The sequence below is a fragment of the Dendrobates tinctorius genome, unplaced genomic scaffold, assembly GCF_039654945.1.
Source record: "Dendrobates tinctorius isolate UK_male_01 unplaced genomic scaffold, ASM3965494v1 ptg000162l, whole genome shotgun sequence".
Lineage (NCBI taxonomy): Eukaryota > Metazoa > Chordata > Amphibia > Anura > Dendrobatidae > Dendrobates > Dendrobates tinctorius.
Genome location: NW_027361829.1, coordinates 22,038,917 through 22,060,023, shown reverse-complemented (window position 1 = coordinate 22,060,023; position 21,107 = coordinate 22,038,917). Strand labels below are relative to the sequence as shown.

At 43.2% G+C, this 21,107-nt stretch overlaps 1 protein-coding gene across 1 annotated transcript in view; it reads left to right on the top strand.

Moving 5' to 3' along the window:
- Positions 1–21,107, top strand: part of ITGA9 (integrin subunit alpha 9) — a 711,654-nt gene that overhangs the window by 164,194 nt on the left and 526,353 nt on the right. The window contains exon 6 of the mRNA XM_073549890.1: positions 14,767–14,899. Coding sequence (XP_073405991.1) covers positions 14,767–14,899 — 133 coding nt within the window. The remainder of the gene's footprint in view (positions 1–14,766; positions 14,900–21,107) is intronic.

The following is a 21,107-nucleotide window of genomic DNA, read 5'->3' as shown; positions in this document are numbered from 1 at the left end:
TTAATCCATCCTGGTGTGGGATATTAGAATACAAAGATTCCACATCCATGGTGGCCAGGATGGTTCCTTCTGGTAGAGGACCTATTGCTGCTAGTTTATTCAATAGGTCAGTTGTGTCCTGAATGTAGTTGGGTGTATCCTTTAACAGGGGTTTAAGAATACCCTCTACCCATCCAGATACCTGCTCAGTAAGGGTGCCCACACATGAAATAATCGGCCTCCCTGTATTTCCAGATTTGTGGATTTTGGGAAGCATGTAGAATGTCCCTATTCTTGGACTCTCTGGTATCAGGTCATTGCCTCTTATGTATCCGTCAGGCAGACCAGATACCAGCTTGTTTAGTTCCTTGTAATAGTCCTGTGTAGGATCTGACTCCAATTTTCTGTAGCAGTGTGTGTCCATAAGTTGTCTGTTTGCTTCCTTCATATAGTCTGATGTGTTCATCATGACTATTGCATTTCCCTTGTCAGCAGGTTTAATGATGATTTCTTTGTTGGTTTTCAGAGACTGTATGGCCTTTCTCTCCTGGGCACTGATGTTGGATGTTGGCTCCTGTTGCTGTCTATGATGGCAGATTTTATCAAATGTCTGAATGAGTCTATGAGGGTCCAGGCAGTCAGACCCTTAACAATTAGAAAGTAAAAGGGCATTCTTGTTAAAGTAATTTCCAATAATGGGGAAAACTCGTTTAACATTACTAGGCTTTAGTGTTATCAGATGTAGGTTTCTTTAATACTCGGCAGCATTTTTTATAAAGGAAACAGGTGCAGAATAGAGAATAGTCGGTGAGCAGAGATCACTAATATGTCTGATAACAGTTACAGCTCTATCAGCAGCAGATGCTTCCGGGTGTGCCTGTGAATTGCATCCAAATGTACTTAACCTCACCAGCCAGCACACTGTCCTCACCACCCATGCTGAACCTTCTTTTTACATTCAGTGCACATTTACTGCAGATTGTATGCACATTTCTAAAAAGTTTCTAGAAATATAGGATCTGCGTGTCAAGTATTAAGTGTCAGAAAGTGTGTTTTCATAGTGTGCTTTACATGTCCAGGTCACCAAGTTCATTTCACAATGAATGAGAGTTTCCAGATATGCCCCTGGGAATTAGAAAAAAAATACTGTCATGGATGATATCCCCAAATGCTGATCTGAGCCACCTCATATGATGTCATCCTTGGATCTTTTTATTACCCTATGTCAGTACTTTTTTAATACAATATGCACAGCTCAAAAAAATAAAGGGACCACTGACATACCACATCCCAGATACCTCTGAATGAAATATTCCCGTTGCATATCTTTATTCATTACATAGTGGAATGCGTTGAGAACAATAAAACATAAAAATGACCAAAGTAAATCAAAATTATTACCCAAGGAGGTCTGGATTTGGAATGATACACAAAATCAAATTGGAAAATCAAATTACAGGCTGATCCAACTTCAGTGGAAATGCTTCAAGAGAAGGAAATGATGTTCAGTAGTGTATGTGTCCTTCACGTGCCTGTATGACCTCATTACAATGCCTGGGCATGCTCCTAGATGTGCACTCTTGGATTCAGGTCTGGGATCTGGGGAAAGGGCAGGCCAGTCCATAGCATCAATGCCACTTCAGCCACATGAGGCCTAGCATTGTCATGTATCAGAAGGAACTCAGCGCCAACTGCATCTGCATATGGTTTCACAATGTGTCTGACGATGTCATCCCGATACCTAATGACAGTCAGGGTATCTCTGGCTAGCACATGGAGGGCTGTATGGCCTTTAAAAGAAATGTATCCCCACACCATTATTGACCTACTTCCAAACCAGTCATTCTGGAGCATGTTGCAGGCAGCAGAATGTTATCCAGACTCTGTCACATGTGCTCAATGTGAACCTGCTCTCATCCATGAAGAGCACAGTACGCCAATGTCAAATATGCCAATCTTGGTGTTCGCTGGCAAATACCAATTGCCCTGCACCCACTTGTGGATGCCATGCCCTCATACCACTCTCATGGAGTCTGTTTCAGACAGTTTGAGCAGACACGTGGATGTTAGTGGCCTGCTGGAGGTCATTTGCAGGGTTCTGGCACTACTCCTCCTGTTCCTCCTTGCCTCCTCAATGTCTCTTGGTGCACTAGCCTGACTCCTGGTATTTGCTCCATGCTCAGGACACTGTGCTGACAGACCACAGCTCGCATTGATGTACCATCCAGGATGAGCTGCACTACCTGATCAACTTCTGTAGGTTGTAGACACTGTCTCATGCTACAGTACAGTACCCCTATGGGTGAGACCAATGACAAAATGCAAAAGTGATCGAAAACCCAGCCAAAAGGGATGAGAACAGAGAAATGTTGGATTTTATAGAAGTGTGATTGACTTGGAGTTACATTGTGTTGTTTAAGTGTTCCCTTTATGTTTTGTACATATATACAGTTGTGTGAATAAATGTGTTTGCCTCATTCCTGCTTTCCTATTCTTTGCATGTTTGTCACTCTTAAATGTTTCAGACAAAACAAATTTAAATATTAGACAAAGATAACACAAGTAAACACAAAATGCAGTATGTAAATGAAGGTCTTTATTATTAAGGGAAAAAGAAATCCAAACCTACAAGGTTAGGTCCTGTGTTAAAAAGTGATTGCCCCCCCCTTAAAATATAAATTTTCTGTGGTTTATCCCATCATTGGGAAGCAGAGTTCAAATTCCCTAGCCACACCCATTCCTGATTACTGTTACACCTGTTCTTAATCAAGAAATCGCTTAAATAGAACCTTTCTGACAAAGTGAAGAAGACCAAGAGATCCTCAAAAGCTAGACATCATGACGCGATACAAAGAAATTCTGGAACAAATGACAAACAAAGTAATTGAGATATATCAGTCTGGAAAAAGTTGTAAAGCCATTTTTAAAGCTTTGGTACTCCAGCAAACCACTGTGACAGCCATTATCCACAAATGGCAAAAACAGGGAACAGTGGTGAACCTTCCCAGGAGAGGCTGGTGGACCAAAATTACCCAAGAGTGCAGCGTTGACTCAGCCAAGGCGTTACAAAAGACCCCACAACTACATCAAAAGAACTGCAGGCCTCACTTGCCTCAGTTAAAGTCAGTGTTCATGACTCCACCATAAGAAAGAGATGGGACAAAAATGGCCTTCATGGCAGAGTTCCAAGATGGAAACCACTGCTGAGCGAGAAGAACATAAAGGCTTGTCTCAGTTTTGCCAGAAAACATCTAAAAGATCCCCAAGGCTTTTGGGAGAATACTCTGAGTACTGACCAGACAAAAGTTTATCTCGTGGGATAGTGTATGTCACTCTACATCTGGCGTAGAGGTAACACAGCATTTCAGAAAAAGAACATTACACCAACAGTAAAATATGGTGGTGGTAGTGTGATGGTCTGGGGCTGTTTTGCTGCTTCAGGACCTGGAAGACTTGCTGTGGTAAATGGACCTATGAATTCTGCTGTCTACGGACAAATTCTGAAGGAGAATGTCCAGCCATCTGTTCGTAACCTCAAACTGAAGAACACTTGGGTTATGCAGCAGTACAATGATCCAAAACACACCTGCAAGTCCACCTCTGAATGGCTTAAGAAAAACAAAATTAAGACTTGGAGTGGCCTAGTCAAAGTCCTGACCTTAATCTGATTGAGATGCTGTGGCATAACCTTAAAAAGGCGGTTCTTGCTCAGAAACCCTCTAATGTGGCTGAATTACAACAATTCTGCAAAGATGAGTTGGTCAAAATTCCTCAAGAACCTTGTAAATGACTCATTGCCAGTTATCGCAAACGCTTGATTACAGTTGTTGCTTTTAAGGGTGGCCCAACCAGTTATTAAGCTTAGGGGGCAATCACTTTTTCACACAGGCTCTTGTAAGTTTGGATTTATTTATTCATTTAAAATCTGCATTTTGTATTTACTTGTGTTATCTTTTTCTAATATTTAAATATGTTTGGTGATCTGAAACATTTAAGAGTGACAAACATGCAATATATATGCATGAATTATCCTATATTAACCTATATGAATTATCCCATCAGATAATTTATACAGAGTATAAATATGCTCCCATATAATGCAGGTCATAGAGATTATATAAGAGTAATCAGAAGCAGTAGTAAAAGAAATCAGAAGCCGCTAACTATGTCCATTAACCTGTATCTCAAGATGTGTTTTCCTGCCTTATTGCAATCATTGTCCTGCATTTGCATGCTAATATAGATGTTTGATTATCTGTAATAGTAATAAACCCTTACTTGTTACATGGACATCGGTCATATATATTTGTATACCTATATTTTTGTGCCTATATATCAATATATACAATCATGTTTAAATATTTCTCCTGTGTGCAGACCCCTTATTGTTGGGTCTCAGAGGGCACTTTCCTCTGCCTAGCCCGGCTGTCTCTATATGTCCTTTTACAAGTCTCACATTTTTGCTAACTATTAATAAAGAATTACACTGCACAAATAATGATTATCTGCTGCTCCTGATTTCTCTTATATAATCTCTATGACCTGCATTATATGGGAGCATATTCATACTCTGCTGAAATTATCTGATGGGATTATTCATATAGGTTTCATAATCTAACACTTTGATAGAGTTTAGTTCCTTTTGGATAAATTATTTAGGCTTACTGTGCGCTGCTGAGATCAGGATAAAGTCACCACATGAGAAACTTTTTAACTCTTTATTCCCAACGCGTTTCGAAATGAAAAACCATTTCTTCCTCAGACTTGTCATCCCCTGAGGAAGAAATGGTTTTTCATTTCGAAACGCGTTGGGAATAAAGAGTTAAAAAGTTTCTCATGTGGTGACTTTATCCTGATCTCAGCAGCGCACAGTAAGCCTAAATAATTTATCCAAAAGGAACTATATTGACGGTCACGGTTGTGAACCTCGGGCGTGCAGCAGACTGACATTGATTTACATGCTTTTATTCATTCTGGGAAAGGTGAGTAGATTCCATCTGAATTTATTTCATCTTTTACTCAGATAAGACCCTATTGCGCTTTTTCTTTCCTTAGTTTTATCCTTTGATAGAGTTTAGGAATACACATTTTTCAACGTAGAGTTTGTATAGGTTTTGTGTTATATACAGGTGCATCTCACAAAATTAGAATATCATCAAAAAGTTAATTTACTGTATGTCAGTTCTTCAATGCTAAACGTGAGACTCATATTTTATATAGAGTCCACTACAAGCAGAGTGATCTATTTCAAGTTTTTATTTCTGTTAATGTTGGTGATTATGGCTTACAGCCAAGGAAAGCCCAAAAGTCCTTATCTCAATAAATTAGAATACTTTATAACACCAGCTTAAAAAAAATTTTAAAATCCAAAATATTGGCCTACTGAAATGTATATTCAGTAAATGCACTCATTACTTAGTCGGGGATAATTTTTGCATCAATTACTGCATCAATGCGGCGTGGCATGGAGGCGATCAACCTGTGGCACTGCGGAGGTGTTATGGAAGCCCAGGTTGCTTTCAGCGCATCTGCATTGTTTGGACTAGTGTCTCTCATCTTCCTCTTTATTATTATTTATTTATATAGCACCATTGATTCCATGGTGCTTGACAATACCCTATAGATTCTCTATGGGGTTAAGGTCAGGCGAGTTTTCTGGCCAATCAAGCACAGCCGAGGTGTAGCTAGGGTTTTGCTTTAGGGGGGGGGCGAAACTTCTGAGTGGGCCCCTAACTAGGTAACTTTGATTACAACTCGGTGACGCACCCTAATAGTGGATGTAGAAGATGACTGCGCTGTTACTGAAAATAATCCCAATATAAAGACCAACATGGATATTACATTGTCAGTGGTAAATACCAGTCCTACAAAACATACAAGTGATTACTGCACAGTTACAGATAGTGCCTTACCGCTGACATTCTTTCTGATGGAATCGTTCACTTTTCACTTCTTTTCCATCTGGCCCAGACCGACATGACAACTTCTCCAGCCACGACTCTGCTACAGAGAATACAACAAAGACATGTTTCACTTCTCATATTCCAGCCCCATCACCATCTATCCCCAGCCTGCACAAACTCCTCATCCTGCTGCTACCCCAATACTGAGCTGCTGCTTTCGTATATGTCCCTATTACTGCACCTGATACCCCAATACTGAGCCGCTGCTGCCGTATGTGTCCCTATTACTGCACCTGATACCCCAATACTGAGCCGCTGCTGCCGTATGTGTCCCTATTACTGCACCTGATACCCCAATACTGAGCCGCTGCTGCCGTATGTGTCCCTATTAATGCACCTGATAACCAATACTGAGCCGCTGCTGCCGTATGTGTCCCTATTACTGCACCTGATACCCCAATACTGAGCCGCTGCTGCCGTATGTGTCCCTATTACTGCACCTGATACCCCAATACTGAGCCTCTGCTGCCGTATGTGTCCCTATTACTGCACCTGATACCCCAATACTGAGCCTCTGCTGCCGTATGTGTCCCTATTACTGCACCTGATACCCCAATGCTGAGCCGCTGCTACCATATGTGTCCCTATTACTGCACCTGATACCCCAATGCTGAGCCGCTGCTGCCGTATGTGTCCCTATTACTGCACCTGATACCCCAATGCTGAGCCGCTGCTGCCATATGTGTCCCTATTACTGCACCTGATACCCCAATGCTGAGCCTCTGCTGCCGTATGTGTCCCTATTACTGCACCTGATACCGCAATGCTGAGCCTCTGCTGCCATATGTGTCCCTATTACTGCACCTGATACCCCAATGCTGAGCCGCTGCTGCCATATGTGTCCCTATTACTGCACCTGATACCCCAATGCTGAGCCTCTGCTGCCATATGTGTCCCTATTACTGCACCTGATACCGCAATGCTGAGCAGCTGCTGCCATATGTGTCCCTATTACTGCACCTGATACCCCAATACTGAGCCTCTGCTGCAGTATTTGTCCCTATTACTGCACCTGATACCCCAATGCTGAGCCGCTGCTGCCATATGTGTCCCTATTACTGCACCTGATACCCCAGTGCTGAGCCGCTGCTGCTTTATGTGTCCCTATTACTGCACCTAATACCCCAATGCTGAGCCGCTGCTGCCATATGTGTCCCTATTACTGCACCTGATACCCCAATACTGAGCCGCTGCAGCTGTATGTGTCCCTATTACTGCACCTGATACCCCAATGCTGAGCTGCTGCTGCCATATGTGTCCCTATTACTGCACCTGATACCCCAATACTGAGCCACTGCAGCTGTATGTGTCCCTATTACTGCACCTACTGTGTGGTTCTGTGTGACCTCTAAATTCTAAAGCATCCCTCTATAATATAGTAATGCCGGGTGCAATTGCCCTAGAAAACAGTGCCCACATATTGTCTCCTAGAATGTAATATTGCCTTCTGTGTGCCCCATTTGACAGTCACTGTAACCTGAGTTCCCCTATAACAATAAGTGCCCACTTTACATTTATTAATGTCCTGAGTCCCCCCCTGTACAGCTCCCCTATACACAGTAATATGCCCCCTAACTGTATACATACTGACCCCTTAGTATCCCCCAATGATGGCCCCCTCAATAATCTCCACATTGTATGATGGCCCCCTAGATAGCCTCCATATAGTATAATACACCAGATAGTCCTCAATATAGTATAATGCAGCCCCCATAGGCAGACTCTAAAGTATAATGCAGCCCCCCCATGGGCAGAGTCAATAGTATATTGCAGCCCCCCATAAGCAGACTGGAATGTAAGGCAGCACCCCCCCAACCCCCCTATAGGCAGCCTGTAATATAAGGCAGCACTCCCCCCATAGGCAGACTGTAGTATAGGGCACCTCCCCATCCCCTATAGGCAGACTGTAGTATAAGGCAGCACCCCCCTTTCGCTCCATACACCTTGTACACATACGGCTCCGCTACGTACACCCCGTACACACACGTTTCCGCTCCGTACACCTTGTACACAAACAGCTCCGCTCCGAACACCTTGTACACAAACGGCTCCGCTCCGTACACCTTGTACACAAACGGCTCCGCTCACCCCATACATATGCAACTCTGCTCCTCCGTACACCTCATACATGCATATCTCCGCTTCATACACCTTCTACACACACGGCTCCGCTCTCGTACACCTCACACACACACAGCTCTGCTACATCCACCTGGCTGTAAACCCCTCCCTACCCCACACATAAACTTCACCTTATCCAGCACCAATACATGACAACCAGCACAGCAGAGTCCTGCAGCCAGCCACTGAAGTCCCTGATCATGTGACCCCTTGACTCCGCCCCTCGTGTGACCTCATCACAGGTCCTGTGCACACAGATTAACTCAGGATGACATTGCTGGCTGTGAGCCCACTGCTGGCATCGGGGCCCCCCACTGCCTTCTTAGGGGCCCATAGCGGCCGGATGGCAAAGTAGGGAGATCGATTCTCCCTGCTTTGCCGCAGAATGTAACTGTATGGGCGCGCTGTGCACACAGATACAGTTACATTAGTGTAGCTCCGGTGGGCCCCCTCAGAGAGCAGGGCCCGGGGCAACCGCCCCCTCTGCCCCCCCCCCGGTAGCTACGCTACTGAAGCACAGTGATACTGTTGTTTTTAAACCAGGTGTTGGTACTTTTGGCAGTGTGGACAGGTGCCAATTCCTGCTTGAGAATGAAATTTTAATCTCCAAAAAGCTTGTTGGCAGAGGGAAGCATGAAGTTCTCTAAAATTTCCTGGTAGATGGTCGCACTGACTTTATTCTGGATAAAACACTAGCAGATGACATGGCTCCCCAAACCATCACTGATTGTGGAAACTTCACACTCGACCTCAAGCAGCTTGGATTGTGTGCCTCTTCACTCTTCCTCCAGACTCTGGAACCTTGATTTCCAAATTATATGTAAAATTTACTTTCACCCGGAAACAACACCTTGGACCACTGAGCAACAGTCCAGTTCTTTTTCTCCTTGGCCCAGGTAGGACACTTCTGGCGTTGTCTATAGGTCATGATTGGCTTGACACAAGGAATGCGACACTTGTAGCCCATGTCCTGGATATGTCTGTGGTGACTCTTGAAGCAATGCCTCCAGCAGCAGTCCACTCCTTGTGATTCTCCCCAAAATGTTTGAATGGCCTTTTCTTAACAATCGTTTCAAGGCTGTGGTTATCCTGGTTGCTTGTGCACCTTTTTCTACCACAGTTTTTCCTTCCACTCAACTTTCCATTAATATGCTTGGATACAGCACTCTGTGAACAGCCAGCTTTTCATTTTTGGATTTGGGGCAGATCTGGTTTCTCTCAGATTAAAACTTTTTTCCTTTCAGGCCAGTGGGGGGGATAATGTCATTTTTCCCCCCTGGCAATCTGGTGTATTTGCATTGCTGCTGGGTCAGCTGATGTGGGTGGTGACCACTGCCACCATCCTTTACAAGGTCACCTGATGCATCAGCTGACGGTCAATGTTAGAGCATTCTACAGTGACCAAGCTGGAGGAAGAAGCTTGCTGGGTGCAGTGGTGCTTTGCTGAGTTCGCTGATCTGGTGTCTTTATCCTGCTGTGCAGTGCTTTGCAGCAGAGAAAGATAAGTTGTATTTTTGGTACTTTGTCCCTTAGGTGTCTGTCACTTTCCCTTTGTATTATCTGCAGAGGAGAGGCTAGTGCTCCTTGCCTCCAAGTGCACTAGCCAGGGCAGAGCTAGGTGACAAATAAGGATGAGGTATCCTGACGTCGGCAGGGAGAAAGACCTGGATAGGGTGTAAGGTTAGTACAGGGACAGGCTCAGGCTGGAGCTCAGGAGGTGACTGTCCCTGATTGAGTTGTTGTGCCATTTGGTGACTGACCTTTTGTGGTTTACCTTCCTTGTGGAGTGTGTCAATGACTGCCTTCTGGACATCTGTCAAATCAGCAGTCTTCCCCATGATTGTGGAGCCTACTAAAGCAGACTGAGGGACCTTTTTAAACGCTTAGTAAGCCTTTGCAGGTGTTTTTTTGTTAATTATTCTAATTTACTGAGATAATTACTTTTGGGTTTTCATTTGCTATAAGACATAATCATCAACATTATTAGAAATAAACACTTGAAATAGAGCACTCTAATGTATGAGTTTCACTTTTTGTATTGAAGAACTGAAATAAATTAACTTTTTTATCTTATTCCTTATATATATACACACATATACTGTACGTACGGTACTTAGCATAAATGACTTCACCACCTTTGAAAAGTAAGATTTTTAGCAATATCTCACTGAATGCAAAAAATTTCAAAATTTTGACAAGACCGAGTTTAATGAAACTTTTTTTAACCCATGACATGAAAGTAATGTTAATAATATAATTTACAGTACAAAATCTTCAGTTCTATTCAATTAGTAGATACAGAAATAAATACACCCCACATCAAATACCAATACATCTAGTATTTTGTGTGACCTCCGTGATTTTTAAGGACTGCACCAAGTCTTCTAGGCATGCAATGAGGAAGTTGGTACCACTGCTGCAAGTGATCTCACTGTTCTCTACACGCCTGGTATTCAGATAATGCGCTCTGTTGCTGGCTCATTGCTGCTATTCTGAGCCATCAACAAAGTGCGCGCTGTGTTTGTGCACATCGCACAGTGACATAGCTTTGTTTCAGGGAGGTGGCAGGGGCTCTGGCCCCTTGATGACGCTTTATTAGAGTATGCAAGCATGCACTGTGATTCTCAAATGAAGCGTGATCATAAGGGAAGTGGAAAAAAGAAAAGGTATTAGAAAGTATTGCTTGAGAAGGATAGGAAACTTTTATTCATGTATATTACAAAATAGTTTACATTATGGCCCTAAATATTGATTTACAATTAAAATTACGTTGAAATTCGGACCACCCTTTTAACTTACAACTGATTACCCTGTAGCTATCATCCCCCCCTTTTTACATGCCTCAATTTATGCTCTTCATATCCATCTTTAATCTGTATTGCTACCTGCCTTCTTCTGCATCTCCCTTCCTTTTCATTTTATTTTATGCCTTGCTATGTACACAATTTATATTTAAAATAGCTATGTCACATTGTCTAAAAAAAAATCAACTTTTTACTGGAGCAATCATGTAAAAAAGAGGTGGTCTGACTTCCATTAAAATGTTTCCAAAGGCATGATTGCAACATAATAAAGGCAGGTGTTAACCCCCATCTCTCCAGCCAAGGCCATTATGGTAGTCTATACTGGGACAGTGTCATGATCCAGTCTGAGGTTTGTTTTCTGCTATCCTCTCCCTGGACTGGTCATGTGGGGGTTAATCCCCTCTGCCTCATTTTGGATCGGTTTTGCTATTTCAGTTTGCTGTGTCCTGAAGGCAACGCCAGTGATAGTTCATGTTTCCAGGCTATAGAGCAGCTGACCTGTATACCCTAGTGTTCCTTCTGCTTCTGACCTCCTGTATTAGTGTCTGACCCATTCCCTATCCCCGACTTTGTGTACATTTGGTGGTTTCCTTACAGTGTATGACTCGTCTTGAACTCTGAACCCCGCTTCCTGTTTTTCTGTCTCTTATACCACGTTACCGACCGGCTTATGACTCACTGGCTTGTACCCTAACTCCCCTTTCCGTCTCACATCTTGGATACTGCGATCCTGTCTGGCTCTGACTTCTGGCTTGTCCCTGACTATGTGCATCGCTGTGACCTCTGGTACTTCGTCTTTTTGTTTGTTGCTGACCCGGCCTGTCAGACTACTCTGCCACCTCCTAGTGGCGGCCTGCACGTCTGCACTGTGGTGCTACACGGTGAGTGCAACCCTTTTTCTATTACCAGCACCCCCTGGTGGAGGTTGTGCGCAACTGCTCAGCAGTTGCGTTACAGACAGCAAGCGATGATATTCTGGGTATGGATCCATGCTGGTATACATTCTCTATACTCTTTGATATGAGTATGTTTGAATTCTCCTTATTACACACGGATGCCAACAATAATATTAGTAGATAGTTCACATATGTTGACCTGGATTCTGAAGTAAGGCTTCATGTTACATTTTCAGAAAAGTACTCTAATACAAAAGTCAACAAGGTCACATCTTCAGGATCTGTCTTAGGAAGTCTGCCACATTAATCGTTTTCTGAAAATAGTTTACTATTTGTGTTTAGCGTATACAGTATATCATTCAGTTGTGTGCTGTACAGGATAACACAGAAGATATTCTGCACAGTGATGTATGCACTGTGCGGTTCGGTAGACTGTATCTTGTGTCTTATTTCAAACGTTTTAATTGCACCTGTGAATTTTTAGCTACTGTATCAATAACTACAAGGATACACATGAAGATAAGCAACTTTGTAATAAATCTTTTCAAAAATCTGTTTCTTCCTATTCCTAGATTGATCTTGCAAAGTCAATTTAAGGGTAAATGAAATTTATTCCGTGAAGACAGATTTTCCATTACTGAAATAGGGGATGGCATAAAGTGTAGTTTAGTAGACTAAGGTGTAACTGTCATTTCAGGGGCACTTACAGCAGAATATATGGGTCTGCCTCTATCTTCTCCCTGCTTCTCCCCCTCCCATCTCCATGGAATCTTATGAGCATCAAATGTCTTCTCCTATCTCAGTAATTTGAAAGTCATTCATCACTGACTACAGATTTTACCAATAAATTGAGAGTGAAAAAGTCAATCCAGAACGGAAAAGATGCAGACTTCTTTCATGGGTCTGAATTCAAACCCTTCAGCTTGTGCTTTGTAGTCTGCTTCTCTGCCCTGCTGATGCACAGCAGCTACACCTTTTCTCCAGGTGTTTGGTGTCTGATATCCTTTCTTTAGTTTTTTTAGGGTAACAGGTGTTTTCATTTACTTATATGTGTGTCCTATCACCTTCCGGGTGCAGCTTTATATACTTTCCCTCTGCTGGTATTTCCTGTTGGTGATATTCTCTTTTGGATGTTCAGTCATACTGTTGTAGTTTAAGCCAGTCAGTGAAAGACCAGCTAGGGTTTATCTCTCTGCTGTTTATGTTCTTTACCCTGCACCTATCTTCTGTTTCTTTTTAGGAAGTAGGCGTCATATTCTCTACAAAGTACATACTTAATTCTTTTGTATTTTGTGGTTTGTTTTACTCACTTTGGGATCTCTTTCTATTTCAGCACACTTTCCTTTCTGTAGGTAATTTGCCCTCTGACCTGCCCTCCAGTTCTTTAGGAGGAACGTAAAACGCCCCACGGCCTTTCAGGGAGCAAAAGTCCAAGCTGCCATTGTCTAGTCTGTGGTTACAGTTATCCCAGCTCATGCAGGAACTACTAGGAACTGCGTGGTCAGGATTTCTAGTCTGTACAGGAACCGGCAGGGTCAGTTGCAGTTTTTAGTGTGTTTCTACAGAGTGAGTTGCTACACTATCATAACATTTTATCTAATGAGATATATTGAAAAGTTGCTTATTTTCATGTGTATTACTGAATTATGGCATAAAATTTAAAACGATTGCAGTCTTTTGGAAGAGGGAACAAGCTTATTGGCTTTATGGCTATAGTGTCTCATGTCCAAATTTGTGCTGCTCGGTAACTTACTATATGTATAACATAAATGAGCTATATTGAGTTTAATTTTTTGACATTTTATTATTGTTAACTAAATTAACAGAATTTTTTTTACATAGAGCTAAGGAGACAACTTGGGAAATATGTGGCGGATTATGGCACATGCTTCATTAGAATCATGCAGCACAGTACTAACATTAGTCAATGTGCTCCAGTAAATTAAAATCTCAGTTTAAAGCATTAGTTTCTTGCAATTGATTGTTTCCATAAAAAAACTGTTTTATTCTCTCTGCTAAAAGAATAATGAACCTTGGCCTTTACTATCTTGGTATTGTCATATACAGTATGTGTTTGACATTTCCGAATCTGAGATAACTTCAGATCTAAAACAGATGTCCTAAACTAAATTTTCTGCAGGCAAGATGCCCATGGATTGCCATAAAGATGTCATCAGATTCCAAATAAGACAATAAAGAGAGGAATGCGGGAATAACAACACTTTTTATATATCATCTATTTTCTGTAATTATGTCTGTCATATTATGCTCCTTGCTGCCAGTGCCTCCAAATGAAACCCAAACTTTGTCAAAAAGTAATCCCTGGAAAACGCTGGTTTTCCATGGAAACTTTGCTATAAAGTTAATTAGATCAGTAATGTCATTTTGGTTTATGGGGTGCAGATGTTTCCCTATTTCTTAAGTTTGAATGTCACTTTAGAGTTATTCACAATCCTTGATCCATATCATAATTACACAGTCATCTTGTTTCATTAAATGAAGTCTCCCATAGTTTTCACCCTCTCAAACTGCTACTATTGCTGCCTAGGTGAGAAGAAAATAGTTGGTAAAATCCACTTGTTGCTGATCGACATAGCACAGAGAATTGGGTATTAATTATTCCATTTGTTAATGAGATGTCAAGCATCCCCTGGGAATGTAGTATTTATCAAGTAATGTTCAAGCAGCTCCAGATTCCAAGTGACATGGTTTTGTAAGAGAACAGAGAATATTTGAATATATGTATTTTATTATCATTATAATAATAATAATAATAATAATAATAATAATAATCATTAATAATGATTAGTTAGTTGAATCTAAAATGACACAATTCTAGTCACATTGTAGCTCTCCATAGAAATGTGGAGTTGACACAGAGAGCATATTCCACTTGTTTGACTTTACCATCTAAAAATATGAAAGCCATTATTCTACATTGTCATGTTTTGTTGCCATGAATACTGAAGGAGATTTACACTCTCATATTTTCTCTTTTTTTAGGAGCTGGTTGTTATGGGAGCTCCAGGATCGTATTACTGGACAGGCACAGTTAAAGTACTGAACCTTACTGACAACACATACTTCAAGCTGAGTAATGAAGCTGTCATTGCCAAAGGTTACACCACATATTTAGGCAAGTGTCTTCTCGGTTGAAGTGGATCTGTCACCCCCTAATGAACAGTATTGGTGTCTTGCCTGGGTGTCTCTGTAAGCTAGGCAGTATTTTTATTCATTATCACTGTTACAAGATAAATGAACTGTTTTAGTATTTATCAATGGTACTGTCACGATCCATTTTTGGATTTGTGGCAGCTCTGGTTCCACTCACATTAAAACTTTTTTCCTTTAAGGCCAGTGGGGGTTAAATGTAGTTTTTCACCGCTGGCAAGCTAGTGCTACTGCAGCGTGGCTGAGTCAGCTGATGTTGCTGGTGACCACTCCCACATCCTTTAAAAGGTCACCTGATGCATCAGCTGACTGTGGGTGATATAGTTCCTCTTTGGAGACCAACCTTTGCAGAAGCAGCTCTCTGGTGTCAGCCAAGTCTGGTGTTTGGAGTCCGGTTGCTGTGCTATCTGTGGAGTTAAGCAGTGGTGTGCACAAGCTAAGTATTTTACTTACCTTGTCCCTTTGGTGTCTGTCACTTCCCCCTGTGTGTTTTATCTGCAGAGGTGAGGCTGGAGCTCCTTGCCTCCAAGTGCACTAGCCAGGTCAGATCTAGGTGACAAATAGGGATGAGGTATCCTGACGTCGGCAAGGTATCCTGACGTCGGCAGGGGGAAGGACCTGCATAGGGTATTAGGTGAGAATAGGGACAGACTCAGTGTGGAGCTCAGGAGGTGACCATCCCTGATTCCTTATTGTCAGGGCCTTGCTCTCCCCTATTCCATCGACGTTGTGTTGTTGTGCCGTTAGGTGACTGACCAACCCTTGGGTCGTGTCACACTGGTCAGTCACTCCGTGACAGATTCAGAAGAAAAGTACTGCTGAGTAGCGCAATTGTATATATTAAAATGACTCAATGAAGTTGGAAGCAATTATTGAAAGTACATATGCTGTTTTAGAAGTATTACACTAAGTCTGGATATCTGCTCAAATGACCAACGAGAGGTTAAACTGTATGCCTAAAATTTGTTAGGAGACCTACAGGTGCATCTCACAAAACTAGAAGATCATCAAAAGTTATTTTATTTCAGTTATTCAATACAAAAATGAAACTCCTATATTATATAGAGTCATTACAAACAGAGTGATCTATTTCAAGTGTTTATTTCTGTTAATGTTGATAAATAGGGCTTACAGCCAATGAAAACCCAAAGGTCATTATCTCAGTAAATTAGAATACTGTAAAACACCAGCTTGAAAAATTATATTAAAATCTGAATTGTCGGCGTACTGAAATGTATGTTCAGTAAATGCACACAATATTTGGTTGAGGCTCCTTTGACATCAATTACTGCATCCATGCTGCGTGGCATGGAGTCGATCAGTCTGTGGCACTGCTGAGGTGTTATGGAAGCCCAGGTTGCTTTGATAGCAGCCTTCAGCTCATCTGCATTGTTGGGTCTAATGTCTCTCGTCTTCATCTTGACAATACCCTATAGATACTCTATGGAGATAAGGTCAGGAGAGTTTGCTGGCCAATCAAGCACAGTGATACTGTTGTTTTTAAACCAGGTGTTGGTACTTTTGGCAGTGTGGACAGGTGTGAAGTCCTGCTAGAGAATGAAATTTCTATCTCCAAAAAGCTTGTTGGCAGAGGAAAGCATGAAGTGCTCTAAAATCTCCGGGTAGACGGCAGCGCTGTTATTGGTCTTGATAAAACACAGTGGACCTACACCAGCAGATGACATGGATCCCCAAACCATCACTGATTGTGGAAACTTCACACAAGACATCAAGCAGCTTGGATTGTCTGCCTCTCCACTCTTCCTCAGCTAAAGGCTGCTATCAAAGCAACCTGGGCTTCCATAACACCTCAGCAGTGCCACAGGCTGATCGTCTCCATGCCATGCCACATTGATGCAGTAATTGATGCCAAAGGAGCCCCGACCAAGTATTGAGTGCATTTACTGAACATACATTTCAGTAGTCCAACATTTCGGATTTTAAAATCATTTTTTCAAGCTGGTTTTATAAAGTATTTTAATTTACTGAGATAATGACTTTTGGGTTTTCATTGACTGTAAGCTGGAATCATCAACATTAGCAGAAATAAACACTTGAAATGCATCACTCTGTTTGTAATGACTATATAATATATGAGTTTCACTTTTTGTATTGAAGACCTGAAATAAATTAACTTTTTGATGATATTCTAATTTTGTGAGATGCACCTGTAAAAGAATGTTTAGATTGTGATTCACTTTCTGTAAGGCTACTTTCACACATCAGGTTTTCGGCGTCAGGCGCGATCCGGCGTCGTGCCGGAATGCCGGATCCGGCAAATGTTTTGTAAAACCTGATGTGCCGGATCCGGTTTTCTGCCGGATCCGTCTTGTTCTTGACAGACAAAACCGGATCCGTCTCATCCGGTTCATCCGTTTTTCTATCCGTTTTTCGACGGATTACGCCGGATCTGGTTTTTAAAATTGACCCTTGTGGCCTTCCGAACGGGATTGGCTACTGGAAAACTATATATAGCATGTTCCTACAGCCCTTCTTTGACAGGTTGTAGAGGAGAAAGTGCAGGTTGGAGAGAAGAGCAAGTTACTGGCGAAGATGGATGTTGTCATTGGAAATATTACCACTAGAAGTTCTGTGACGGTTTCAGTAATGAGGGACAATTTTGCACTATACTTTATGTCACCTCAAGACAGAGTACACTGGCAGGATGACAGAGTGTGAAAGATTTGTGCCCTAACCAAACTTGTGTACCTTCTGGACCAACAGTATATACCTTTGCCGACCAAAGTTGGCTATCTTGTCATGGTCTTACTATTTTTAGCTTTAGGCCACAGGTGTGTACCTGGTTGTGTTTTATGCAAAGTATTTCACCTTTTAACAAAAGTTGTGTACATTGTTAGGAAATCACCAACAATAAACACAACTTTTCAGGTGAAATACTTTGCTTCAAACACAACCAGGAACACAACTGTGGCAAAAAGCTAAAATTTACCCACAGTTATATACCTGGTTTTGAATACCTTTTTACCTTTTAAATACCCTGTATTTAACCTTTTTTTTAAACATATTTCGCCGCAGAAAGAAATGACAGACAACCAGTGTAAACAATAATTTAACTTTTATTTAAAATATTTTTTTTTGTGTAAACTGTTTTTAAAGTTAAAAAAACTTTTTTAATAAAGGTTTGAAACCAACCAAATGGGCATTTTTATTACAAAAAAACCATAACTCGGTGTAGTGTGGGGTGGAAATACTGCTGGAGGGGCTGCGGGACACTTCGACAATGGGAGTGTGGAGAGAGGACTGGGATCGTGGTGGGGAAGGAACAGTTAGAGGTGATGGTGTGGAAAAAGCTACAGAATGGGTGGACATGTGGGAGGCAGAAGAGGTGGTGGGCGGTGGAGTGGAGGGTTGGGCAGGGACTGTAGGAGCAGATGATGTTGATGGAAAGTTGTATGGGGAAGGAGTTTGGTACGGGGAAGGAGTTTGGTACGGGGAAGGAGTTTGGTACGGGGCAGGTTGCTGGAAGTGGGGAGATGTCTGGTACTGGGGAGGTTGCTGGTACTGGGAAGGTTGCTGGTACTGGTGAGGTTGCTGGTATGTAATAGGAGGGGGAGGATGGAAAGTGGCTGGAGGGGGTGCAGATGTAATAGGAGGGGGAGGATGGAAAGTGGCTGGAGGGGGTGCAGATGTAATAGGAGGGGGAGGATGGAAAGTGGCTGGAGGGGGTGCAGGTGGAGGAACTACAGTGGTGGGAGGTGGAGGTTGGGAGGTAACCTGCTGTAGAGCACCGTGGCACGAATGCATTACATGCATCTGCTGGGTAGGAGATAGTGTTGCCATGCGCTCCACAACAGACCTGAAAAAGGTGTGGTTTGGCGAAGATCTTGCTTCTGAATGCATGGTTTGCAGAAGTGTCTTCACCTCCAGAATGCTGGAGTTGATCTGCTGAAAGCCTGCGGAGATTTGCTCTGACAAGACTTTTAGACAGTTCTGGAAAGATGCATTCAGATGCAAGAACTCTGGCGCATAACTCTTTTCCTGACCCCTCTGCCGCTGCCGCCCAGTACCCGCAGGTGTACTAGAGGTGGCAGGGGCAGAAGGGTGGGGTAAAGGGAAAGCGATCTCCTCACCAGCAGCTTCATGTAATGTAGGCGGCCACGATGCTCCTGTGCTGGTGGATGGGACAGATGGGTCGAATGTGTGGGAAGGCTGGGAAGGTGCAGATGTACCGGGGCAGTCGAAGTGTCCCTCGGTGCCGGTCTCCTCAGGGATCGCCTCAGAAGGGTCCAATCGTGCAGGCTCCCGAGTGCTGCTCACCGTGCTGTGGAATAAAGAGAAAAAAAAACAATTAAAATACTGACATGGTATGGCCCTGGCTGAAAAAAAAAAGTTACATCTAACATTTTTTTTCACATGTGGTGTGTAATATTTACCTTCTAGTGACCATTGTTTCCCGGAGGAACGACAGGGCTTGTGCGTACTTGTACTTGCTCCTGCGTCCTCCAGATCCACTCGGGGCCCGCATCTCTTTATTGAACTCCTTCTTGAAACGATCCCTCACAGACCGCCACCGATTCACAATTCTGTTCCCTGAAACGAGAAAGGAGTGGTTAGTATACAACATCAGTGTTTCACAAACTCCAGTCCTCATGGTCCCCAGGGGTCATGTTTTCAGGATTTCCATAGTAAATAGAAATCCTGAACACATGATCCGTGGGGACCACGAGGACTGGAGTTCGGGAAACACTGGTTTACATCAAGCAACCGGTACTGTATATACTTACGCTCTTTAATCTGGGCCCGAACATCGAGGTCCTCCCAGCGGCCCACAAGGAGCGAACAGATTTCCTCCCAGAGTCGTCGGGTAACGATAAGGTCAGCGTGGCGGCGGTCAGCCATATTCCAGAGCGGCTCCCTTTCTCTGACGAGATCGATGAGGTGGTCCACATCGAGTCCTCCATCCTCACCGTCAGAGTCGGGAGCACGCTGTGAAGGCTGTTAAAGAAAAAGACAAAAATAACATAATTAGCCTCCACAAAAGAAATGAAATAAAAAGTGCAAAAAAACAAAGCAAAAATATTTATACTTACACGCTGGTGACCGCCGCGTTGCTGTCGCCGACGACCCTGGGAGGCACTGCGAGGACCTCTTGGCCGAGCACCAGATTGGGAAGACTAGAGAAGAAAACAAAAAATGTTATGTCTTTGGATGTAGGCATTTGTTTGCTGTGTGTGGTCTGCAGAACATTGTTTTCTATGTGTTGTGTGTAGTGTGATGTTGTGTTTCTGCGTTTGATGCAAAAAACTTACCAATTGTGAGCCCACTCCAAGTGTCTGTCCACCCCTTCCTTCTTCTTCTGGGAGCTCCTCTTCATCTTGTGAATCCTGTTTTGAAATAAAAGGCAATGAATAGACATATATTACAGTGATGATGGATTTTGGAAATAAAAACTTACCGTCAAACGCTGACGATGCGAGGGAGGGCTCCCAGAAGATGATGTGCTGTCTTCCTGGTGGCCACACTCCATGCCTGTGGGTGGTGTTCCAGCTGCTGCCATTGCTGCTGCTGCTGCTGCATCATTTGGGCAGCTGTTGAATAAAGAGAAACAAAGGGCCAATGAATATCTTGATATTCAATAGCCCTAGTTTGGAGGAATGGGGGATTTGATAATTACCGTCTCTCATCTGCTGCTGGCCTCCCCTCCTCAGCATGTTCCATTTGCTGCTCCATTTGGGGGGGTGGTGGTGGTGCTGATGGTGCTGCAGTGGTCTCCTGCCTTCTCCTGCTGCGCTTGGTTGCTTTCTTGGGTGGCATGTTGGGTGTGGCTGTGGGTCCCACTGTCTTGCTTTTATATATGTCTTGTGGGCAGAGCTACTGAGCATGCTCAGACCAAAAAACCGGATCCGGCCACCGGATCCGGCTTTCGCCGGATCAGGCGCATTGCGGCGCTCATAGACTTTCATTGTGTGAAAAAGCCAGACGCGCCGGATCCGGCGTGTCCGGCTTTTTCGCCGGAGACAAAAAACGTTACAGTAGCCGTTTTTTCCAGACGCCGGATCGCGACACATTGCCGGATCCGGCGAAAACCGGATGAAACGCATGGCCATCCGGCGCGATCCGGCGCAAATGCAAGTCAATGGGGGGGAAACCGGATCCGGCATTGCATTTCGCCGGATCCGGTTTCTGTCAAAAGCGCCGGATCGCGCCTGACG